The 27,083-nt window shown below is 36.3% G+C and overlaps 1 protein-coding gene across 4 annotated transcripts in view; it reads right to left on the reverse strand.

Annotated features, from left to right (window-relative positions):
- Window positions 1–27,083, reverse strand: part of Rdx (radixin) — a 94,792-nt gene that overhangs the window by 51,516 nt on the left and 16,193 nt on the right. For all 4 annotated transcript variants that reach the window (XM_004856522.4, XM_021237911.2, XM_021237910.2 and 1 more), the window contains 4 exons: window positions 19,205–19,280; window positions 10,688–10,771; window positions 8,187–8,282; window positions 7,125–7,399 (listed from right to left, as the gene is read on the reverse strand). In XM_004856522.4, the coding sequence (XP_004856579.1) occupies window positions 7,125–7,399; window positions 8,187–8,282; window positions 10,688–10,771; window positions 19,205–19,216 (467 nt within the window). In that variant the 5' untranslated portion in view covers window positions 19,217–19,280. The remainder of the gene's footprint in view (window positions 1–7,124; window positions 7,400–8,186; window positions 8,283–10,687; window positions 10,772–19,204; window positions 19,281–27,083) is intronic.

The following is a 27,083-nucleotide window of genomic DNA, read 5'->3' on the forward strand; positions in this document are numbered from 1 at the left end:
ACAACTGAGATTTTAAAATATATTTGACAGTACAATTTCTAGATTTCACAAATAGTAATATCAAATAACATTTGTATCACACTTCACAGTTAAAACTGTAAACCATTCACTTTATGAATTGTATTCACAAACTGGATGCCAGACAGAACAGAATTATTATCCTAACTTGGCACATTTAATTACTGAAGCTCAGAAATTTTAGGCTATATACTCAAGGTCGTGTAACTAGCAAAGGGTAAAATCAGTTCCCCTTTCTATGCCATGATATTGTAAGATAACTTAAAAGAGGTAGCTCAACACTGCAGATTGGAACACAGCACTAGCCTGTAAGACCGAAAACCTCATTTAAAAAGCCTTTTCAAGAAAAAAAAAAGAAAACAAAATCTATGTAAACAAAGGGAAGGGGGTGAAGAGCCCACAGGTAATGGGGGAAAACATAAGAACTAAGATACGTCATGTACAGGTACAAACACCCAATGATAAATGTAAACATATTGTATACCTAAAATGTACCAATAAAAGAATTTTTAAAAGTAATAAAATAAAAAAATAAAGTCTTTTCAAAAACTTCAAAATGGCTGGGTATGGTGACACAGTTCTACATCCCAGCACTCTGATCCCATATTTAACTCCAGCCGGACCCACTAAGTGAGACCCTTTCTCAAAATGAATGAAATAATGAAAGAAAGGAAAAAAGGAAGGGAGGGAGGGAGGGAGGGGTGGGCGGGCTGGGGATGTATCTCAGTGTGAGGGCCCTGGGTTCAATCTCTAGTACCTCCAAAACAAAAAAACTTCAGTCTATGGAGGAAACAAAGTCTGCCACTTACTATTTTCAAAAGCATTTATTAAACACCTATCTGCCTGTTTCAGAATTCTTACTAAGCAACAACTAACATCCTTCCTCAAGCCCAAAACATCAAAGCCTTATTGCCCATCTTACGGAAATCAGGAGAGAGGAAAACCAACAATAGGCGATTACATAGCATATAAATCTATGTAGTGGCTAGGTCATGATTTTTAAAAATATACTTGATCAGATGCCCTACCGAGGTCCCAAGTGGCACGGAACACACTGAATCAGCCCGCTGCAGGCAGGCAGGTATGTGCATGCCCTACCGAGGTCCCGAGTCACGCAGAAGACGCCGAATCACCCCTCTGCAGACAGGCAGCCACCTGGTTCCACACTACAAAGACGCAGAGGACACCAGACCACCAGACCAAGGTACGGAGTCCCGAGGCTCCCGGACCAGAGGTAGGGGCTTCCGGGCCACCATCCCTCCCACCCCTCCTGCATCAGAGGTAGGGGCTTCTGAGCCACCATCCCACTGCTCCTGGTCCAGAGGAAGGGCTTTCCCGGCCACCATCCCTCCCACCACTCCCAGCCCACAGGAAAGGGCTTTTGGGTCACCATCCCCAACGCTGCTCCCAGCCCCTGTCCCACCTCTCCCAGCTCAGAGGAGGTAATCCGGGCAGACGCTAACAAGGCCCTCGCCCCAGTCGAAATGAGAAAACGCTTAAATAAGTCTTAAAACCAGACTTCCCAATCACCTACAGCAACCACAAAGGGAAATGAGATGGAACACTCTGATACTCAACCACCTGGACCCACTGAACTGGCAACAAAAGGGGATCTGGAAAAAATGAAATCAGAAATAATTTCTCAGATAACAGGAGAAATTGTGCCCCTAGTGCAACACATGATTAATAAATCTAGAGAGGAGCTCAGGAACATGATGGAATCCCAACATAAGAAACAAATGGAATCCATAAAACAGATGCAAATAGATTTCCAGGACATGAAAAATTCCATTGAAAGTCTACATAGCAGAATGAGCCAATGTGAGGACAGAATTTCAGATATAGAAGATAAGATTGCAATTAGTGACCAGGAAAAGAAAAATTCCTTCAAAATTATAAGGGAACATGAGAAATCAATCCAGCAGCTGCTAGATGATGCAAAAAAGAATAACATAAGACTGATTGGGCTCAATGAAGAAAAAGGAGAGAGTGCAGATGACATAAAAAATATCTTAACAGAAATAATGGCAGAAAACTTCCCAAGCAGGGGAAAAGAGCTTGACATACAGATAAGTGAGGCATATAGGACTCCAAATAGCCTTGATCAAAAAGAATCTACACATAGGCATATAATTGTTAAGATTCCAGAAACTCAACAGAAGACCAAAGTTCTCCAAGCAGTCAGAGAAAAGAAACAAATCACATACAAAGGAAAGCCCATCAGAATCACAGCAGACTTCTCAACACAAACCATCAAGGCAAGAAGAGCTTGGAGTGACATATTCCAAGCCCTAAAAGAAAACAGCCTCCAACCCAGATTGAAGTACCCTGCAAAACTATCTTTCAAAATTGATAGAGAAATAAGATACTTTCATGACACAGAGCACCTTAGGAACTTCGTGAATACCAAACCAGCACTCCAAAGAATTTTACACAATAGCCTAGGAACAGACATTGAGGATCACAACCCCAGGAAGCAAAGCAGAATGAACCCATCTGGCATGACAAATTAAATGTAAAGGGGGAGAACCCAACAAAAAGAAAAAGTCATGGCAATGACAAGTCAATACATTTCAGTTATAACCATCAATGTTAATGGTCTCAATTCACCAATCAAAAGAAATAGACTGGCAGAATGGGTCAAGAAGCAAAATCCAAAAATATGCTGCATACAAGAAACACACTTAATTCAAAAGGAAACTCACAGACTGAAAGTTAAAGGGTGGAAAACAATACTCCATGTGACAGGAACCCGAAAAAAAGCAGGAGTAGCTATCCTCTTGGCAGATCAAGTAGATTTCAAACCCACACTGATTAAGAGAGACGAAGAAGGACACTACATCCTTGTAAATGAACAATCCAAGAGGAAGAGATGACAATCATAAATATCTATGCACCAAACACTAGTGCACCCAACTATATAAAACAAATACTAACGGACATGAAAAGTCATATATGCACTAATAAAATTGTAGTGGGGGACCTCAACACCCCACTGTCAGAGATAGATCAACTAGACAAAAAGTAAGTAATGAAATGCTAGAACTCAATCGAACTCTTGAACAAATGAACTGAACAGATGTTTACAGTCTTCCACCCCACAAAATCAGAATACACATTCTTCTCAGCTGCACATGGGTCATTCTCAAAAATAGACCACATACTCACACATAGAACATGTTTAAGTAAGTGCAAAGGAGTTGAAGTTATCCTCTGTATATTATCGGACCATAGTGCAATGAAATTGGAGATCCACAGCAAAAGAAACTGGAAAAATTTCATAAACACGTGGAAATTGAACAACACACTTCTGAATAACCAATGGGTCACAGAGGAAATTAAAGAAGAAATCAGACAGTTCCTTCAATTAAATGACAATGACAATACAACATATCGGAATCTATGGGACACAATGAAAGCAGTCTTACGAGGGACATTCATAGCAGTGAATACTCACATTAGGAAAACAGAATGAGCCCAATTAACCTGATGCTGAACCTCAAGCTTCTAGAAAAAGAAGAACAGGACAACCCCAAAGCTCATACAAGGGAGGAAATTATAAAGATCAGAGGAGAAATCAATGCAATGGACACGAAGAGAACAATACAAAAAAATCAATGAAGCCAACAGTTGGTTCTTTGAAAGAATCAACAAAATTGACAAACCTTTGGCCAACCTTGTCAGAAAAAGGAAAGAAAAGGCCCAAATCCATGCAATTAGGAATGAAAAGGGTGAAATTACAACAGACCCAGCTGAAATCCAGAGGATCATCAATACCTACTTCCAGAACCTATACGCCAATAAGATGGACAACACAGAAGAAATGGACAGATTCCTAGATACATAAGAATTACCAAAGTTGAACGAAGAAGAACTATACATTCTGAACAACCCACTATCAACCAATGAAATTGAAAATGTAATTAAAAACTTATCAACTAAGAAAAGCCCAGGCCCTGATGGCTTCACTGCTGAATTCTACAAGACATTTAGAGAGGAACTGCTGCCACTACTGTTTAATCTCTTCAATGAAATTGAAAGGGAAGCAATACTCCCACATTCATTGCTGGAAGCAAGCATCCCCTTGATCCCCAAAGCAGAGAAAGACCCAATTGAAAAAGAGAACTATAGGCCAATCTCACTAATGAACATAGATGCAAAAATCCTTAATAAGATACTGGCAAACAGAATGCAGAAGATCATCAAGAAGATCATACACCCTGATCAAGTGGGATTCATCCCAGGGATGCAGGGATGGTTCAATATATGCAAATCAATCAATGTAATACACTATATCAATAGAGCCAAGGACAAAAACCATATGATTATCTCCATAGATGCAGAAAAAACATTTGACAAAATCCAACATGCATTTATGATTAAAAAACCCTACAAAAAATTGGAATAGATGGTCTCTACCTCAAACTGATAGAAGCCATCTATGAAAAACCAACAGCCAATATCATACTAAATGGCAAAAAACTGAAATCCTTCACACTCAAATCAGGAACAAGACAAGGATGTCCACTATCACCACTCTTGTTCAATATAGTTCTGGGAACATTAGCCACGGCAATTTGACAAGAGAAAAAAATAAAAGGAATAAAGACAGGAAATGAAGAAGTCAAATTATCATTTGCAGATGATATGATACTATATAGAACAACCCAAGAACTCCACCAAGTCTTCTAGACTTAATAACCAAATTCAGCCAAGTAGCTGGTTACAAGGTCAACACACAAAAATCAATAGCTTTCCTCTACACAAATGACAGACTCAATGAGAGAGAAATAGGGCAAATAATTCCTTTCACAATAGCATCCAAAAAACTGAAACGCCTAGGGATCAACCTAACAAAAGAAATCAACGACCTCTTCTCTGAAAACTATAGCACTTTGAAAAGAGAGATTGAAGATGATATCAGAAAATGGACAGACATCCCCTGCTCCTGGCTAGGAAGGATTAGTATAGTGAAAATGGCCATACTTGCAAAACTGCTATATAGATTTAATGCAATTCCAATTGAGATCCCAGCAGTATACTTCATGGACCTTGAGAAAACATTCCAAAAATTCATTTGGAACAAGAAGAGACCCTGAATAGCAAAAGCAATTCTAGGTAACAGAGACATGGCAGGGGCTATCACAATCCCCAACCTGCAACTATACTACAAACCTACTGTGATAAAAACAGCATGGTACTGGCAAAGAAAGAGACTTGAGGACCAGTGGAACAGATTAGAAGATGCAGAAACAATGCCAGACACACTTAGCCATCTCATCTTCGATAAAGGAGCCAAACACCCTCACTGGAGGAAAGATAGCCTCTTTAATAAATGGTGCTGGAAAAATTGGGCTTCAACTTGCCAAAGATTAAAACTAGACCCGTATCTCTCACCATGCACTAAAGTAAAATCAAAATGGATTAAAGATCTAAATATTAAAATAGAAACTCTGAACCAGTTGGAACAGAGGTTAGGTAGAACCCTTGAAGACATCAGTGTAGGACAAGATTTTATGAACAAAACCACAGTTGCCAGTGAACTAGCACAAACAATCAACAAGTGTGATCTCTTCTTATCAAAAGGCTTCTGCACAGCAAGAGAAACCACCAGCAGTGTGAAGAGACAACCCACAATGTGGGAAAAAATCTTCACCTGCTCTTCCTCAGACAAAGGTCTACTATCTCAAATCTATAAAGAACTTAAAAAGATCAGACCTCCCAAATTTAAAGACCCAATCCAAAAATGGGCATCTGAAATGAACAGACATTTCTCACACAAAGAAGTAGAAATAGCAAATAAATACATGAAAAAATGTTCAACATCACTGGTCATTTGAGAGACGCAAATGAAAACAATGCTGAGATTCCACTTCACTCCAGAAAGAATGGCTGCTGTCATGAAATTAACCAATAACAAATGCTGGCGGGGCTGTGGGGAAAGAGGAACACTGCTGCACTGCTGGTGGGAGTGTAGACTGGTGCAACTACTGTGGAAATCAGTATGGAGATACCTCAAAGAACTAGGACTGGAAGTTCCATTTGACCTCGCTATTCCACTGCTGGGGATTTTCCCCAAAGATTTCAAACAATCATACCACAGTGATATATGTGCACCCATGTTCATAGCAGCACAGTTTGTAATAGCTAAAACTTGGAAACAGCCCAAATGCCCATCAACTGGAGACTGGATAAAGAAAATGTGGTTTTTTAATAAAATGGAGTACTACTCAGCCATAAAAAATGAGAAATTAGAGACATTTATAGCTAAGTGGATGCACATTGAAGCAATACTCTTAAGTGAAATAAATAGGACACACATGTGTAAATACCGAATAGTTTCTCTGGTGTGAGAAACTGAAAGTGGAAATAAGGACGAAATGTATAATAGGTAATGTGAAATAGGAAGAAAAGGGGCAAAGGGGAAGGAAGTGGAAGGGCTACGGGAAAGGATAGAAGGGAATGGGATTAATATGAGAAAATGGAAAAATAGGAACAAAATCTTTGTAAATAGGGAGGACTGGAGGGGTTGAAGGGAGGGCTGGGCAAGGGTGAAAAATAAGAACCAGGAGAGACTATGTAAAGGTGCAAATTTCCAATGATGAATGTCATTATATTGTATACTTAAAATGTACCAATGATTAGAATGAATAATCGATGATGTAAAATAGGAAGAAAAGGTCCAAAGGGGTAGGGGTAGCGGGAGGCACAGGGGAGAGGAAAGAAGGGAAAGGAAAAAATGATGAGAAATGGAAAAAATGGAAATAAAGTCTTTGTAAATAGGGAAGGGTGGAGGGCGTGAAGGGAGGGCTAGGAATGGGGAAAAAATAAGAACCAAGATGCATTATGTAAAGGTACAATTCCCAATGAAAAATGTAATTGTGTTGTATACCTACAATGTACCAATAAAAGAGTTTAATAAAAAAAAAAAAAGAAAGAAAAGGGAATATGATTGAAAGAAAAATATATATATACTTGATCAGAAAACCTACTTTCTGATCCACTTTTCTGAGACCTAAGTGTCTTAAAAGAAAAAAATTTTTAAATTTAGAAACTTCTGGTATAAAATTTTCAGAGAATATAACCTAAAGGCATGTTTCACTTACCGCTGGGGTAGTAGTCTATCATTAGCTAGGTAGCCTGGTTTATGAATCTCTTTATTATAATCTCCATACTTGGCCTGGACAGCATAGGAAGCCAAAAGAACTGCAGTTTCTGGTGGGCAATATATCTCATCATTTAAGATGGCTTCTTTAACTTGCAAGAAGAAAAGTCTTTGGGTTATTTCTTGAATTAATTCTTCAGAAACATCTTCAGGAAAGAATTTAGCTCTAAATTTGAACTGTAAGGGATTCTCTTTTTTAACATCTTGCTGTGTCACCTGGAACAATAATTTTAAGTATAATCAACAAAAATCTTAAATTCACAATTGAATCTAGTCATATCAAATTTTTTGGAAGAAAGTAAAAAGATCCTAAGTCAATAAGTAATACTATATAAGACTGTAAATCTGCAAACACACATGTAAGAAAAAAATTCTATGTTCATTTATAATGGAAAACTTCTCTTCACATCCTTGAGAAGCTTATCCTGTGGATTTTTTTGTACTAGGGATTAAACCCAGTGCTTTCACAGTGAGCTGCATCTCTCAGCCCTTTTATTAATTTTTATTTTGAGAGAAGGTCCTGCTAAGTTTCCCAGATTGGGCTCAAAATTGCAATCCTCCTTTCTGAGCCTCCCAGAGTGCTGGAATTATAGTCCTGCACCACCATGCCTGGTTTTATCTCGTAGATATTTAAATTGAGGTGCAAGTATTTAGTTACACCACTTAGAAAACTTGCCTTAAAAGTGTTTCTTACATGCTAAGTTTTCAAGTAGAAAAAAAATGAGCATTATCTTTTTCTAAGATGAATGAAAAGTGAAGTGGGCCAAGGATGTAGCTCAGTGGCACAGACCCTGCCTGGCAAGCACGAGGTTCTGAGTTCAATTCTGGTACCCCCACCCCCACAAAAAAGATGAAAAGTTGATGGTACTTAAATGAATTAAAAAACCCAACATCTTGTAATGATTAACAGAGATAGCTGTAAAAGGCTCAGAATTAGTCAGACCCTTAGCTTTTCCAGCTCAAATTCATAACTTCAAATATAAGTTAATTTGATCATACGAACCTTTTTATTTAGTTTAAGCCATGTAGAATAACCTTTGCTATCAACATACTGCAGCCCAAAAAACCATACCTCACGCAAACCAACTGTTTTTACCACCTAGAAAATAAAACAAAATAGTTCAACATTCACATTATAACTAGGTAACACTAACATCAAAACAACAAACTACCTAAGTACAAATACATTCTTTTGCCATAGAAAAGGTCTTTCCTAAATTTGACATACATTCAATGAACATTCTGAAAACTTAAATTCAAATTCTCATTTGGTTTTTTGACAGGGTCTCATCTTGTTACAGGTTGGCACTGAACTTGTGACCCTCTTGCCTCTGCCTCCCAGAGTGCTGGGATTACAGGTGTACACTGCCACCCCTGGCTTACATGCAGGTTTTCTATACTCAGTTTTGTAATGTCACTTTAATCTTTTCTTACTTGAATTTTTGTATCATCTTACTTCCCATCAAAACATCAACAATTAACAATTCAGAAGAATATAGTTGTCATAATCCTACATCCTTCTTTTAATTTACCCCTACACACACAGTATTTAGGCAAACAGTATCATGTTGGTACAAAGAACGAAGTCTGATACAGTCTATGTCTTACCTGATTAAGCAGAACACCATTTTTAGAACATGCCATAAATTTCACCCTTCTATGTCTTTGCTCATGCTTCTTTCCCTCTGCCTAGAATGTTTCTTCTATACTTTTATCACCTGTTGTACACTTTATTCTTCAAAACCCACTCAACTAACATAACATGACTTCTGTGAATAGTTCTCCTATCATCCAGATAAAATCACTTGTTTCCTGATGGTCCCAATGTACTGTACTTTTTTACTGCTTAAAATATGTAGTCCATCCTATCATCATTACCTGTATTAATATTTATTCTCCTTTATTATATAATACTGAGGATAGATATTATTTTGTCTTAATATTCATGTCTTCTTGTACTATTATAAGCCTGTGATAGGCACGCAAAAGTAGCAGATAAGTAAAGTGGTGGAGCTAGGATACATAACCCAACACTGTACCCACACTTAACAAAAGTGTATGTTAAAAGAACAAGAAAAACTGTATTTTAAAAACATGTGGGACTGCCTGCCTCCCAAGCGGAAGGTCCCGAGTTCGACTCCCGAGTTCGACCCCCGGTACTAAAAAAAAGGGCCAGGGATTTAGCTCAGTGGTTCCACTGCCTGCCTCACAAACGAAAGGACCTGAGTTCGACCCCGGTACCAAAAAAAAAAAAAAACCACAAAAAAGTGTGGGAAATAAGCCAGGGGGAGTGACCTCATCAATATTCAGAAAGTTTTACAAACACATTTAACATCAGTTCTTAATGATAAATATTCTTGTGGTTTTTTTTTTAATCTCAAGTCACGTAAGATACGTTGCCTTCTGCTCATAGAAATCTGTCTCTTCACTTTCCTTCCTTTTCTCAGTAAAACTTGGTGAATTATAATAAAGCATGACCTGAGCAGCTTAAATTTGGAATATTAATAGATTATAGTAGGCCCAAACAATTAAATCAGAATCTCTGAAAATAGTTTCCAAGCATTGTCTTTATTTTCCTTTTTCTTCAACACAAACACACACAGACATGAGATGAGACTCTTAAGAGTGAGGAAAAAAAGACAAGCTCAATAGTCTAAGTTACTCAATATTGACATATCTGATCACCATGTTCTATCCCTTGGCGAGGAAATTACGAGCCTAGGACACCAAATTACTGTTCTATCTAGGATCTTCACCTACTCCACTGAAGGACTATGTAAAATGTCTATGAACCCTTTTAGTCACACTACAATGATTTTCACAGGAGATGGTAAAGACTTGTTGATATTACTTTTTAAAAGTCCTATCCTCCAAAGACATGGATGGAACTGGAGATCATTATGTTAGCTGAAGTAAAGCCAGGCACAGAAAACCAAGTACCACATAATCTGTCTCATATGTGTAATATGAAAAAGTTGATCTCATAGAAACTGAGAACAGAATGATGATTACGAGAGGTCAGGGAGAGTGGGGTTAGGCAGGAATGAGGAAAGGTTGATCAGTGGGTACAAAGAAGAAGCCTGGTGTACTATTGAACAGAAAGGTGACTAGAGAAAACAATAATGTACTGTACATTTTAAGAAGCTAGAAGAAAAGATTTTTAATGTTTCACCAAAAAAAAGTAACTGAGCAGATATGTTTAACCTGATTTAAACATTATAAATTATATAATCACATTATGTATAATTTTTGTTTTGTATATTAAAAATTATTTTAAAATTTAAAGTCTTATGCCATAAACATAGGAATGAGAATGAATTAATATCCCTACAGCTGTTCAGTTATCTGAATACATGCTTTGAAAGTGCTTGGTACATCACTGGATTATCAATAAAAGTACACTGTTGGATTACTGATAAAAGTATAGGAAAATGCAGACATAGAAATATGCAATAATATCCATATTATGGTGTCACATGCTGCATGCTGCATGTTGTTAAATACCTGGTCAAAAAGTTGTTTCCCAGTTGTATTGGGCTGGATAGCAAATTCCAACTCAGCATCCATTGTAGTTACTCTTACATTGATCTGTAATAAAAGCAAAAGGGACAATCAGTAGGAAAGAGAATACACTTTTTAAGTAGTAGGGATGAAAATTTCTTTTGATTTATATTTTCTTTATTAAAGTGATATAGACTGATTTTAGTCACAAGAAATCAAAACTATTTGAAAAACAAAAGAGATTATGAAGTTCTCATTTTAAAACATTTAAGTAGTACATATATTTCTGTACTCTTATTTACCCCTAAACAATACTGGGAGATATAATGTTCATTTCTATAGAAACTCAAAAGGTTCCCATTACTTGCCAAAGGACACACAGATAGCAAACAATAGAGCAGGTATTTAAACTAATTCCTAATGTCACTCACTATCCCTTGTTTTTTCCAACATAAAATCTAGTATTTAGTTTTATACTGTAAATATATTCTTCACTTTATAAGACATTTTACTAAAGCCCTTTTACTTGCTAGATTGTATTTAAAATTTTTTCTTGTGTAAATACCATTCTAATGAGATATCTCAAAAACTTAGCATGCCTTAGCAAAATAACTTTTAGCCCAGAACAGCATCCTTACCTGTAATTCCTCATGATGTGGTCTAAATCTATTTGTAACTTTAAACTATAAGAATCAGACTCTTCATTTCCCTTTATATATCTTAGTCATTGTAACAACTACAAACTCAACACACATTGTGGCTTTTACCTATAATATTTTACTAATCAAATCTTACACATTCATCCTCCTTTAAAATATTTATTCTTCTTTAAAATAGTATCTTACTGGAAAAATAGGTACAAAACAATAGATGTATATATAAAAAATGAAAAATAAAATGAAATCCATAAATCTACCATCCAATTTAACTAGAAACAACAAATGTGGTTGCATAAACTTATTTATGAATTTCCCTAGCCTCACCCCCCCAACAGGTAAGCACCAACCTCTATTTTATGTTTCTTATTCTCTTGCTTCCTATCACAAATATTAGGCTCTTTAAGTCAAATTTTGGGGTTTTTTCAGCTATATTATAATTGCAAGTTCTTGCAAATGTCTTTCTTGACTCAAACAATGATTTCATAGGCATATTTACTTTATGAATATTCATCAACTATACTCTTGACACATTTTGTTTTAATTATAAATATCAACACAGTAATTATACAATACACATAATTCACTCATATATTCGTTTGGTAGGAACATTCTATTTCAATAGTGTTCGGAAAATGCACTAGTCTGATTTTTCACAGTTATATTTCTAAGATTCAATGTTTTATATAGCCATTCTCCTGCCAATGGACACTGTTTCCATTGCTATGAATATACCTGTACACACCATAAATAATTTTCAAGCATCAACATGGGAATTAAACTTAAAAAGAAAAAAAGAAAATTGGAAGATACAGAAGCAAGATGCAACCTCAGATTTCAGCTAGCCAAAGAACAATTCAAAAGCCACCCATATGGACTATCTAAAGTGGTAACAGCAGAAGTAACAAAGCAGATGAATGAGGCTCTAGAAAAACATCAAATCAGAAATAATTTCTCAATTAACTAAAGAGATGATGACCATAATGAAGGGCATGATTAGTGAATTTAGAGAAGATACAGATTAAAAAAACAGAGCTTAGGAAAATGATGGAAATCATGAATGTCCAATATATGAAAGAAATGGAATCCATTAAACAGATTCAATCAGATATCCAGGAGATTAAATTTCTATTGAAAGTATATGTAGCAGAAAGAAGCAATGTGAGGACAGATTATCAGATCTAGAAAACTGGATAAGTTAGTGATCACTGTAAGAAATATTGCTTAAAAATAGCAAGGAACCATGAAAAATTAATTCAACAGCTGCTAGATGATGCAAAGAAGAATAATGTAAGATTGGTTGGAGTCAATAAAAAAGTAGGAGATAGCTCAAACATAAAAAACCTGTTCACAGAAGTAATGGCAGAGAACTTCCCAAGCATGGGGGGGGGGGTGGATCTGACATACAAATAAGTGAACTCCAATTAGAGTTCACTCTATATATACAGCATATAGAACTCCAATTAGCCATGATAAAAACAATCTAATCCAAGGCATATACTCAAGATTCCAGAAATTAAACACAAGAACAGAATATTAAAAGCTGTTAGACAAAAGAAACAAGTCACCTATAAAGGAAAACCCATCAAAATTACAGTATACTTCTCAACACAACCCCTTAAGTAAAGGAGAGCTTGGAGTCAAGTATTTCAAACCCTAAAAGAAAACAACCTCCAACCCCCAGATTGATGTAACCTGCAAAACTATCTTTCAAAATTAATGAAGATACTTCCATGACAAAGAACACCTAATGAAATTCATGACCACCAAACCAGCTTCCACAATGTACTGAAGGACATTCTAGAAAGAGATAATGAAGACTACAACTACATTTACTCCAACAAAATGAATCCACTAGACGAGGCAAATAATTAAACAGAGGGGAAAAAAGGGAACCAACAAGAAAATAACATAAGAATAAATCAATACATACTGGTTAGAACCATCAATGTAAATGGTCTCAATTCACCAATCAAAAGAAAGACTGGCAGAATAGAGCAAGAAACAAGATCCAAAAATATGCTCCATACAAGAAACACATTTAACTCAAAAAGAAATTCATAAGCTGAAAAAGGATAGAAAAGGATGTCCTCCATGTGTTAGGAAGCCAGAAAAAAACAAGGGTAGCTATTCTATTTGCAGACAAAAGAGGACTTCAAGCCAAGACTGATTAAGAGAAACAAAGAAGGTCACTACATCCTTGTAAAAGGAACAATCTAAGGAAGAGATAACAATTATAAATATATATGCACCAAATATCAGCACACCCAACTATATAAAACAAATATTATGGACATGAAAAATCAAATAAGCACTAATACAATTGTAATGGGGGACCTCAATACCCCACTGTCACAAATAGATGGATCAACTAGACAACTCAACAAGAAATATCAACAAAGAAATATCAAAACTAAACCAAACTTTTGAAAAAATAGACCTAGTAGATATCTACATAGTATTCCACACCACAACATCAGAGTACACATTCTTCTGAGCTACACATAGGACATTCTCCAAAATAGATCACATACTAGATCATAAAACATACTTAAGTAAATGCAAAGGAACTGAAATTATCCCGTGCATATGGTCAGATCATAGTGCAATGAAATCGGAAATCAACAGCAAAAGAAGCCACAAAAACTTCATAAACACATGGAAATTAAATAACACCCTCCTGAACAAGCCATGAGTCACAGATGAAATTAAAGAAAAAATTAGACAGTTTCTACAATTAAACAATAACGCCAATACAACATAGTAGAACTTATGGGAAACAATGAAAGCAGTCCTATGAGAAAAAGTTACAGCAATGAATTCCCACATCAGAAAAACAGAACAAGCTCAAATAAATAACCTAATGTTGAGCCTCAAGCTTCCAGAAGAAGAAAAGTCAAGCCTAAAGCTCATACAAGGGAGAAAATTATAAAGATCAGAGAAGAAATTAATGCAATTGAGACTAAGAAAACAATACAAAGAACCAATGAATCAAAGAGTTGGTTCTTTGAAAGACTAAATAAAATTGACAAACCCTTAGCCAATTGTCTTAGCTACTTTTCTCTCATTGCTCAAAATACTCGACAGCCAAAGTTAAAGGGGGAAAGGTTTATTCAGCTCACAATTTATACAGGTGTCAGTCCATTAGTGGCTGTCTCCAAGGCAGAGTGGCACATGGCAGAGGGGTGTCACAGAGGAGAAACAGTTCATGGTGCCTACACAGTAGCAAAAGCAACAAGGGACCTTAACAGTGTATTTCTGTCCTTTTATCCAGACTACCAGGATTAGGGCAATGCCAAACCAATCAGTGGATTGATTTAGTGATCACATGCTCTTAATCCCAGCATCACACACTCTAGATTCAGCCACCTCTGAAAAAGAAAGCCCCACCTCATCTGCACGAGGCTTTGGAGGGACATCTAAACACAATCCATAACATCAACCATATCAAAAAAAGCAAAGACAAGACTCACAACCAAGTAATTAGGAATGAAAAGGGTGAAATCACAACAGATCCTGCAGAAATCCAGAAGATCATCAATACCTACTTCAAGAACCTGTATTCTAATAGATGGAAAATACAGAAGAAATGGACAGAGTCCTAGATACATATGAATTACTAAATCTGAATCAAGAAAATGTAGATTCTAAATAACCCAGTATCAGTCAGGGCCAGGGATTTAGCTCAGTGGCACCACACCTGCCTCACAAGCACTAGGTCCTGAGTTCGATCCCCTGTACAAAAAAAAAAACATAGCTCAATAACCCATTATCAGTCAATAAAGATGTAATTAAAAACCCTCCTGAACAACCAACAAAGATGTAATAACAAGATGTAAACAACCAATAAAGATGTAATTAAAAACCCAACAATTTGGGCCGGGGATTTAGCTCAGTGGTTCAGCCGCTTGCCTTGAAAGCATAAGGGCCTGAGTTCGATCCCCCAGTACCAAAAAAAAAAAAAAAAAACCACCAAGGAGAAACCCACATGCTGACAGATTCACTGCTGAATTCTACAAGAAATTTAGAGAAGTTCTAATGCCACTATTCCTCAAACTCTTTAATGAAAGTAAAAGGGAAGCAATACTCCCAAACTCATTGCTGGAAGCAAGCATTCTCTGATACTAAAACCAGAGAAGGATCCAGGCAAAAAAGAGAGCCACAGACCAATCCTGCCCAATGAACACAGACACAAAAATCCTCAATAAGATACTGGTAAACAGAATGCAGCAAATCATCAGGAAGATTATACACCATGACCAAGTAAGATTCATCCCAGGGATGCAGGGATGGTTCAAACATACGCAAATCAATAAATGTAATACACCATAGTAATAGAACCAAGGACAAAAACTACATATCTCAATAGACAAAGAAAAAGCATTTGACAAAGTCCAACAACTATTCATGATTTTAAAAAAAACTGCAGAGAAGAGAAATAGATGGTCTTTATCTCAATCTGATAAAAGCCATCTATGACAAACCAATAGCCAACATCATACTAAATGCTCAAGAACAAAGCTTTCACTCTAAAATCAGGACAAGACAAGGTTGTCCACTATCACCACTCCTATTCAATAGTTTTGGAAACATCAGCCAGAGCAATTAGACAAGAGAAAGAAATAAAAGGAATAAGGATGGGAAAGGAAAAAGTTAAATTATCATTATCTGCAAATGACGTGATACTTTACATATAAGACCCCAAAAGCTCCACCAAAAGACTTCTAGATTTAATAAGCAAATTCAGTAGCATAGCTGGATACAAAGATGACATTCAAAAATCAATAGCATTTCTGTACACAAATAACAAACTCACTGAAAGAGAAATTAGGGAAATAATACTTTTCATAATAGCATCCAGAAGAAAGAATTACAGGGGAATCAATCTAATGAAGGAAGTAAAAGATCTTTATATTGAAAACTACAGTCCTCTGAAAAAGATGATCAAAGAGGGTATCAGAAAATGCAAATATATCCCTTGTTCTTGGGTAGGAAGACCCAATATAGTGAAAAATGGCCATACTTCCAAAATTACTATACAAATTTAATGATCAAAATACCAATAGCAGATTTCACAAAATTAGAGAAAGCAATCCTAAAATTCATTTGGAACCAGAAAAGACCTAGAATAGCAAAAGCAATTCTGGGCAACAAAGGCAAGGCAGGGGGCAGCACAATCCCTGACTTGAAATTATACTACAAATCTACTATTATAAAATAGTACGGTACTGGCAAAAAAACCAAACAAAAACAAAAAAACCAGACTCGAAGATCAATGGACAGATTACAAGATGCAGAAACAGCTCCAAACACACTCAGCCACCTTATGTTTGACAAAAGAGCCAAATACTTTCACTGGAAGAAAGATAGCCTCTTGAATAAATGGTGCTGGGAAAACTGACTTTCCATATGCCAAAGATTAAAACTAGACCCATATCTTTCACCATGCACTAAAATCGAAATGGATCAAAGATCTAAATACTAAAACAGAAACACTAAATCTGCTGGAAGATAGACTAGGTAGAAATTTTTTTTTAGGTAGAACTCTTAAAAACATTGGTATAATCAAAGACTTTATGAACAAATCCCAAATGCATGGGAAATATAAAGGATCAACAACTAGGATCTCATCTTATTAGAAAGCTTTTGCACCGCAAAAGAAACCACCAAGAAGGTGAACAGACAACCTACAGAGTGGGAAAAAAATTTCTGCCAGCTGTTCCTCAGACAAAGGACTATTATTTAGAATATATAAAGAACTCAAAAAAGTCAGACCCTCCCCAAATTTAAAGACTCAATCCAAAAATGGGCATCTGAAATGAACAGGTATTTCTCAAATGAAGAAGTACAAACAGCAACTCTATGAAAAAATGTTCGACATCATTGGTCATTCAAGAGATGCAAATTAAAACAACACTGAGATTCCATCTCACTCCAAAAAGAATGGTTATTATCAAAAAATCAACCAATAACCAATGTTAGTGGCTAGGGATTTAGCTCAGTGGCACTGTGCCTGCCTGGCAAGTGCAAGATCCTGAGTTTGATTCCCAGTAACAAAACAATACAGACAGGTCTTTGGGGGAAAAGGATTCCTTCTCCACTGTTGGTGGGAGTGTAACCATTATGGAAATCAGTGTGGAGATTCCTCAAAAAACTAAAACTAGAGGTTCCATTTGACCCAGCTATTCCTTTTCTTGGTATCTTCCCAAAACAATTAAAAACATCATAGCACAGGGATATATGCACACTTATGTTTATAGTAACACAGTTTGTAATAGCTAAATCTTGGAATCAGCCCAAATGCCCATCAACCAATGAATGGATAAAGATGTGGTTCTTTTATATAATGGAATACTAATCTGCCAAAATAAAGGAAAGACTTTAGACATATCTAGGAAAAATGGATGCACCTTGACACCTTAAAATGAAATGAATCAGACACACGTTCAGATTATCACATGGTTTCTCCGACTGACAAGCCAACAGTATAAATAAGGACCAAAATGTGTAATAAATACTGGGGAAATAATAGGTAGAAAATCTTCAAATGGGAAGGGGAACTATAAAAATAGAAGGAAAAAATGGGAATAAAGCTTTTTATAAATACAGTGAGGGGACTGGGAAAAAAAAGAATCAAGATGTATCACGTACAATTTAATTGTTGCTATTCTAATGAGAAAGTGGTATTCTCACTGTAGCTTTAATTTGTATTACTGATAACCAAAAACATTTAGAATCTGTTCATGTTTACTGGTTACTGATACAGCTTCTTTTGTGAAGATGTCCAAAATTTTTGTTCACTGTTTAAAAAGTGAGCTGTATTATTGAACTGTTAAAAAAAAATACACACATTTTATATTGTAATTTTTCTCTCATTTAGTCTTGCGTCTTTTTTTTTTTTTTGAGACAGGGTCTCACTATGTAGTTCAGGCTGACCTTGAACTTATTATGTAGCACAAGCTGGCCTTGAACTCACTGCAATCTTCCTGCCTTGGCCTAAATTCAGTTATTAGCTCTAGCAGTTGCTTTATATATTCATAAGGATTATTTACATAAATAATCATGTCATCTGTAAATAGAAAAGTTTACTTCTTCCTTTCTGGTCTTCGTGCCTTTTATTTATCTTTATACTTTTCCATCAACAATGTCCTTTGTTGCCAGCTGAGGTTTTAAAGTCATTCCAAAGTGATATTTATACCAGTAAATTATAGTAACTATAAGAAATTTTATTTTAAAAGATAACTGGTCAACATTACTGAGAACACTCCATTTTATCAGATGAAGAACATGTACCCTAAGACAAAAAGAAAAATTTTAGTCCAAAAGAACCATAAAATTCTAAAATTAAGTAAACAATCATGGGTATGCAAATCTCAGAATGTATCACTAGCACTGAAGCTAGAATTATGAAAAATTAATACACATGGGTCCTCTTGACCTTTCATTATTTCTCTCAACAGTAACTTACCATTTATTGAACAATGAATGTGTACCAGACTCTTTTAATCCTCACCACACTCCTTGTGTAAATTAACTAATGAGGAAATTAAGTGGACAGAGTGAACTAAATTAACAAAGGTCATCCGCATAAGTGGCACAGCCAAGATAAGCACTAACACCGTTTGATCCCCCAAAGCATGATTTTTAACGATGTTACCCATACCTCTTCTTCATTGCCTACATAATACCATGCTCTAGCCACACTACTCTAAAAGTAACAGTATCAAGAGTGCATTTTTCTTCCAAGAACTTTCCCATAACATTTGGCTTACACTAAAAAAAAGAAAAATAATAATAATAATAATAATAATGCTAAAAATATCTTATCAAGTAAATAGTGTCAAAAGTAATAAAGTATACTTACTGGTTTCGGCATTTTTCCTTCTCTTTTTGTTAGTCTTTAAAAAAAAACTTCACGTATATAAATCCTGTTGTCACCTCTGTTAAAGAAAAAGAAGCATAATTCATCCATTATCTTTTATATAAGGTTATTCTAAAACTTAGAGTAAGATAAAAAAGCATTTAAAAATGAGTTAAAAGTAACAGAAATCTCTTCAATTTTCAATGTCTTCATACCACACGTATCAAATAACATAATATAAAGGCAGGCTGATCTATTAAAAGTTTTAACTTAGTTACAGATTACACAGCATGGAAACATGGTTCCTAAGGATTCAAATGTTGCCTCTGTCAGGCAAGTTCATTCCTGTACCTAGCCTAGAGGAGAAAGGGACAGTAAAAGTGAGGATGGTTTCAGATTCTCAAGAACTGAGTTCAAGAAAACTTTTGAACCTTTTTTCTGTACTGTCAAAGGCAATAGGAACACTGGGGACGGTGGCACAAGCCTGTAATCCCAGCACTCGCGAGGCCAAGGCAGGAGGATCACTGTGAGTCTGAGGCCAGCCTGGGCTCCACAGTGAGTTCAAGGCCAGCCTGAACTACATAGTAAGACCCTGTCTCAAAGAAAAAAAAAAAAAAGACAACAGGAAATTCTAATGTAATCTATGAAAAAATTTTTCAAAAAAACTATTTTTTCCTTGAAAGATTGAATATCTGAGTGGAGGAAAAATACCTGAGTTTCTTATTCACCTAAATGTATAAAACAGCAATAGCTTTCCACACTAACAACCAGAGCTAGCTAGTGGCCATCAAAGAAATTTAGACTTGCCCTCAAGGCCAACGTTAAATTGTATCTTCACCTAGTACAACAAATCTTAAGGAGAACCAACATGTTGTCTTAGGATAAATGTTCTTACTAAGAAACATCTAAAAGAATTGAGTTTCTCCTTACAAATCTACTAAAAGATCTAAAATAATAATCAGTTGTCCAGAAAAAGAAAATTATAATTCCAAATTTGAAAACCTATAGTGAGATGTGCTACCTTAAATTTGAAAAGAAACTTATCTAGGCAATTATCTCTCCCAAGAAACTTTGTTACATTAGGACTATCTAAATTAATAAAGTTCCTGACTTATGAACGAATTCCCTTATGGGAGAATATTCATTGGTCAGATTCACTCCTAAGTCTGATAAAGTGAGTTTTATACACCTTTGATGCAAATACACAATGTAAAGCATAAAAAACCCCAAACCACATCACCACTGCTTTTCCTTATGCTTCCGGACATCCTGGGCTCTGACTGAGTGCTGTACTACTGTACACCACTGCACTGTACAGTAAGCACACAGCAGCACGACTGTGACAGTGTCCAGCAGACAGATGAGCTGCTTTTGCCATTTGTTCCCATCTACAAATATTCATAATATGAGGTTTGTTCCTATTTGTGAAAGTTCCCAACTTCAATGTTCTTAAGCCAGGGACTTACTGTATACTGACGTGAAGTTGTTTCCTTAAATTTTCTTCAAGCAACTGCCAATCAATCTCTTTACAAGATTCTGAAATTTTTAAAACTCTGAGTCACTGGTCAATGAACTTCAGTTAGAAACTTAAATGTCTTCTTTCTTGTTTTTCCTAAGCTATTCCCTATCTATACTTCCCTACTTTATGACCTCTCTGTAGTCCAATGTTTCTATAGCTTCTTCTCATTTCTGCCTTCACCTTAGTTCAGATCTTATTATCGCAGGTCTTCATTAAGTCATCCTCCAAATTGCCCTGCTTTTCACATAATTTATTACTGGTAATCACCAAATCTATTTCCAGACTAGCTTGGCTCACTTAGCTAGCTCGACATCTAAAGGATTATCTCAAACATAACATAGCCAAAATACTTAAAGCCCTACCCCAGAGCCAAATCTGCTTTTCTTCAAGGCTAAGTGGAATTACTATTTCCAGAAAGCTACTCACAGTTTTCTCTCGTGATTTTTTTTCTCTACTAGATCTAAAGTTATAATCTGCTTTTCCTTCTAAATGAGGTTAACTTTTTGCCTGCTTTGTAATCTTTCCTGGAATTTGCCTGGGTTATTGGTCTAAAAATCACTTTGCAGTTTTGTTGACCTTCTGTTTTTCTCTTTGGTTAATTTTCCTCATTATTTTCTTCTCTCTAGTTGCTTTGGTTTTACTCTGGTTTATTTTCTATTCACTAAAATTGAAATTTTACTTAAGCATTTTTAATCTTTCTTCTTTCCTAATTCAAGCATTAAGGTCATTAATTAAATCTATCCAAGTATAAGACAACTCCAAGAAAAGAGTGATCTCAGCCAGGCATGGTGTGCAAGCTTGTAATCCCAGTATTGTGGGAGGGTGAGGCAGGAGAACTTCAAGTTCAAACCCAGCCTAGGCAATTTAGCAACTTAGTGAGACCCTGTCTCAACAAGATAGGTAGGTAGATAGGTAGGTAGGTAGGTCGGTTGGTCGACAGACAGATAAGCAGGCTGGCAGAGGTTGCATCTCAGTGTGAAGGCCTTGGGTTTAATCTTCATTACCACAATTAATTAATTTTTAAAAAGTGAGCACCCGGCCTGCCGCCATTCCACCGCTCCTAGGGCAGAGGAGGTGAGCCGGGTGGGCACCAGCAGCAAACCCCCCCTCCCCCCGGCAGTGGAAATGAGAAGAAAAGTAAAACAAGCCTCAAAAACGGACTTCCAGATCACCTACAGCAACACCAACGGGAAATGAGATAGAACAATCTGATACTCAACCACATGGACTTCCTGAACTGGCAACAAAAGAGGATCTGAAAAAACGAAATCAGAAATAATTTCTCAGATAACAGCAAAGATTGTGCCCATAGTGCAAACCATGATTAATAAATCTAGAGAAGACACAGATTAAAAAAAATAGAGGATTGGGCCCGGGATTTAGCTCAGTGATTCTTCCACCTGACTCACAAGTGCAAGGAACCGAGTTCGATCCCCGGTACCAAAAAAAAAAAAAAAAAAGAATAGAGGATCTGAGGAACATGATGGAATCCCAACACAGGAAATAAATGGAATCCATAAAACAGATACAAACAGATTTCCAGGAGATTAAAAACTCCACTGAAAGTCTACACAGCAGAATGAACCAATGTGAGGATAAAATTTCAGGTATAGAAGATAAGATTGCAATTAGTGGCCAGGAAAAGAAAAATTGCTTCAAAATTGTAAAGGAACCCAAGAAATCAATCCAGCAGCTGCTAGACGATGCAAACAAGAATAACTTAAGACTGATTGGAGTCAATGAAGAAAGAGGAGAGAGTGCAGATGACATAAAAAACTGTTCACAGAAGTGATGGCAGAAAACTTCCCAAGCAGGAGAAAAGAACTTGACATACAGGTAAGTGAGGCATACATGACTCCAACTAGCCTTGATCAAAAAAATCTACACATAGGCATATAATAGTTAGGATTCCAGAAACCCAACAGAAGAACAAAGTTCTACAAGCAGTGCGAGAAAAGAAACAAATCACATACAAAGGAAAGCCCATCAGAATCACAGCAGACTTCTCAATGCAAGCCCTCCAGGCAAGAAGAGCTTGGAGTGATGTACTTTAAGCCCTAAAGTAAAACAGCCTCCAACCCAGACTGATATAACCTGCAAAACTATCTTTCAAAACTGATGGAGAGGGCCGGGGATTTAGCTCAGTGGTTTTGGCTGCTGGCGCAGCAAGCGCAAGGACCCAAGTTCGATCCCCGGTACCAAAAAAAAAAAAAAAATTGATGGGAGAAATAAGATACTTTCATGATAAAGAGAACCTCAGGAACTTCATGTATACGAAACCAACACTCCAAAAAATTTTAGACAATATGCTAGGAAAAGACAATGAGGATCACAACCCCAAGAAGCCCAGCAGAATGAATCCATTGGGCGTGACAAATTAAACACAAAGGGGGAGAATCCAACAAAAAGAAAAAGTCAGGACAAGGCCTTTAAAACTTAACTTCATCTCCCTAATGAGTGTATAATTCAATCTTGTTATTGTACTGATTGGTATTTTTCTGATTCTAGTGTTGCACATCTTTCCTTGTGCTGTACTGGCTATTTATCATCTTGGTCTACTTTTTTTTTTTTTTGGTACCGGGGATCAAACTCAGGACCTTACACTTGCAAGGCAGGCGCTGAACCACTGAGCTAAATCCCCAGGCCCCTTGTGTCTACTTTTTAATTGGGTTGTCTATTAATGAGCTGTAGGGTCAGGGATTTAGCTCAGTGGTTCCGCTGCCTGCCTCGCAAGAGCAAAGACCCGAGTTCGATCCCTGTTACAAAAAAAAAAGACAGGACCTCACACACCCCTTTGGGCAGGGGATTTAGCTCAGTGGTTCAGACGTCTGCCTTGCAAGCGGAAGGGCCCGAGTTTGATCCCTGGTACCAAAAATATATATATACATATATATTAATGAGCTGTAAGAGTTCTTTATATATTCTGGTCATAGGTTATATGCATTGGAAATATGGTCTGCTTAAGGACTACTTTTCATTTTAATGATGTCATCTAAAGTTCTAAATTTTGATGGAATCTCATTTATCAATTTTTTTTCTTTTATACATCGTATTTTTTGTATCCTAGGTAGTTCTTGCCTACCTGAATTCATAAATACTTTCCCTTATAATTTCTTCTTAAAGTTTTATACTTTTAGGCTTTCTTATTTAGGTTCACAGATCCCTTCAAGTTATTTTTATGTATGGAAATATAGGGTTGAGGTTAAATTTTTATATATGGATACCAGGTGTTCTAGTGCCATTTGCTGAAAACACTATCTTTTCCTCAGCTCTTGAATTGAGTTTATATTCTATAAAATGCTAATGTTAAATAATCTTTCAAAACTCAGTGGACCACATATGTGTGGTTCTATTTCCAGATTTTCTGTTTTATTCATATGATCTATGTCTTTCCTTATGCCAACACTGCCTTGATTACTGTAGCTTTAGAGGAAGTCTTAAAATTAGGTACTAAAAGTCTTCCAACACTGTTTTTGTTTTTTGTTTAACTTTTCTAGGTCCTTTGTACTCCTACATAACTTTTAAATTTCAATATCCAGTTCTTCATTTATAGCAAGTATACATAGACCTGAAGTTTTATATATGCCTTGTGTTTTCTAATCCTGCTAAATTCAAATACAAGTTCTAGGGGCTCCTAGAGATTTCTTAGTATTTTCCCTGTGGGTGATCATTTCATCTACATATAAAGATTTTTCTTCTACCTTGCCAATCCTATCCTAGTTGTGTCATTTTATTGCCAGACTATTCTGGTTTAGGCCTATGTTTCAAAGTTTAACGGACAGATGAAGAGTAGGCATATCTGTCCTTGTTCCCCACCTTAGGGAGAAACCACTATCTTCTCCATTCATATAAGGCATTTTTGCTGGAAGTATGGAGTACATGTCTTTAATCTGTTGAGAAGGTTCTGTTCTACTTCTAGTCTCCTGATAGCTTTTACCATGAACAGCTGTGGAATTTAGTCCAATACTTTTTCTGCAACTGACAGGATCATATGGCTTTTTGCTTTCCTCTGTTAAAATGATGACTTTTGGGGGTGGATCTTCCAATGCTGAACCAACACTGCCATCCCTATAATAAAACCACTTTCTACATACTGCCAGATCTGACTTCTAATAGTTTGTTTTCTTAAACAAATTTCTATCTATGCTCATTATCTTTACCCAGTTTTAGGATTAGCACAATGTTGATTTCCTAAAATGAGGGGAGAAGTGCCCTTTTTTTCTGCTTTAAATGTTTGATACACTTTATCAGTTAAAATGTATATAAGCCTGTTGTTGTCATATAGGTAGGTTTTCAGCTAGAAATATACTTTAATAGGTGCTATTCAAATTTTATATTTCCTCCAGAGTTAGTTTCATTAATTTGTCTTCCAAGGTACTTTTTAGAAGTTGTCAAACTTATTTCAAAAAAGATTTTTGTAATATGCTTTTTATATCCTCTTTAATTCTGTAAAATCTGTGGTAATGTCTCCTAGATCTTGATACTGTAATTTTTAAAATGTACTGGCTGGGGATTTAGCTCAGTGGTTTCACTGCCTGCTGCACAAGTGCAAGGACCCAAGTTCAATCCCTGGTACCAAAAAATAAAAAAAAAATTAAAATTAAATAAAGTAAAATAAAATGTATAATTCATATTGTGTAATAGGAAGTAAAGGTCTAAAGGAACAGGGGAAGTAGGAGGAGTAGGGGAAAGGAAAGAAGAGAAAAGAAAAAATATGAGAAAAGGAAAAAAGTGGAAACAAAATCTTTGCAAATAGGGAAAGGTAGATGGGGTGAAGGGAGGGCAGGGGAAGGGGAAAAAAATAAGAACCAAGATACTCATGTAATGGTACAAGTTCCCAATGATGTATGTAACTGTATTTTATACCTAAAATGTACCAATAAACTTAATGGGGGGGGGAGCAAGCCCCCTAATTTGCCAGTGAAGATATTAAAAAACTTTTCGAGGGCCGGGGATTTAGCTCAGTGGTGTGCTAAGTGCCGTGCAAGTGCAAGGACCTGAGTTTGATCCTCGGTACCAAAAAAAAAAAAAAAAACTTTTTGAATATTAAAATATGCACCTACAACATTTACTAGTAAACTTAAATGTTAAAAAGCATGATTTATAAAATATTAAGAAACACTAACATTTCACACGTCTCTTAGGGGAGAGCAAACTAGGGATTAAACTGATGCTAGACAAGTGCTCTTCCGCTGTGCTATATCCCAGCCCTTTCATGTTCATTTTTAGTTGGGTCTCAGTAAGCTGCTCAAAGACTCAAACTTGGATCTTCTTGCCTCGGCCTTCAGAACAGCTGGAATTACAGGCATGCCCCATGTCCTATCTTCATGTCCTATTTCACAGAATAATTTTATTCAAACTCTACACACATATGTGCAATAAAAGTATATCAAAACTTTGGCAACTTTTTAAGTCAGTTTTCCAGATTACATTAGTGTTTTTTAATCAATGTATTGATACAATCAAATTTTTATCCCAATGCATAAATATACATTAAGATCCCCCCAATTTATTCTGTAAGAATTAATTTTCAATGTCCACACTGGATTTGGTTTTTTTTTAGCTTGTTTGGAAGTTCTAGCAGCGGAGAACCTTGAACAGTCCTCCTCCATCAGAGGTGATTGTCCTCTTCCACCCAGTGGCAGCTTCTCAGTTTTGGGAGGACTGCACAAGGAGCAGTGAGCAAGGGGACACCTGCCTCACCAGCCAGATCAGCAGAATCAACCCTGGAGATCAATGAGATGACAGATACCATGGCCAGACTGCCTCCACATCCTGGATTTTTTTGGTTTTTTTTACCAAATCTGAAGCAGATTTACCTCTTTCTTATGTTTAGATCACTTATCAGATGAGCCTGTGAGCTTTCCAAACTCATATGAATAAAGCAGTTTAAGGCAATGTGCCTATCTTAAGTGTAACTTTCAGGTTCAAGATGACTTTTATTCCCTCAGCATTTGGAAGGCATTATTTTATTCTGACATCTCTTGCTGCCAAGTCTGCTATCATTCTAACTCATTCCTTGTCATTAATATGCCTTTTCTTTCTAGTTTCCTTTAGTAATTTTTATTTTTCTTTGGTGTTCTTCGGACTTCTTATATTTTTCTTGTTCAAGATTTGGTAAGCTGGGCGTGGTGGCACATGACTGTAATCCCAGCACTTGGGAGGCTGAGGCAGGAGGATTTCTGTGAGTTCAAGGCCAGCCTGAACTACATAGCAAGGACCCTATCTCAAAAAAATTTTTTTTAAAAAGGTAAGCTTTCTTTTATTTTGAGGACTAATACTTTTTTGAGTTCCAGAAAACTATTAGCCATTGCCTCTTTTCTCCATTTTTTTCACTCAGTAATCATTAGACACACATTGGAT

This window comes from Heterocephalus glaber, unplaced genomic scaffold, assembly GCF_053883595.1.
Source record: "Heterocephalus glaber isolate CG9 unplaced genomic scaffold, H.glaber_assembly_v1.0 deba00001429, whole genome shotgun sequence".
NCBI lineage: Eukaryota > Metazoa > Chordata > Mammalia > Rodentia > Bathyergidae > Heterocephalus > Heterocephalus glaber.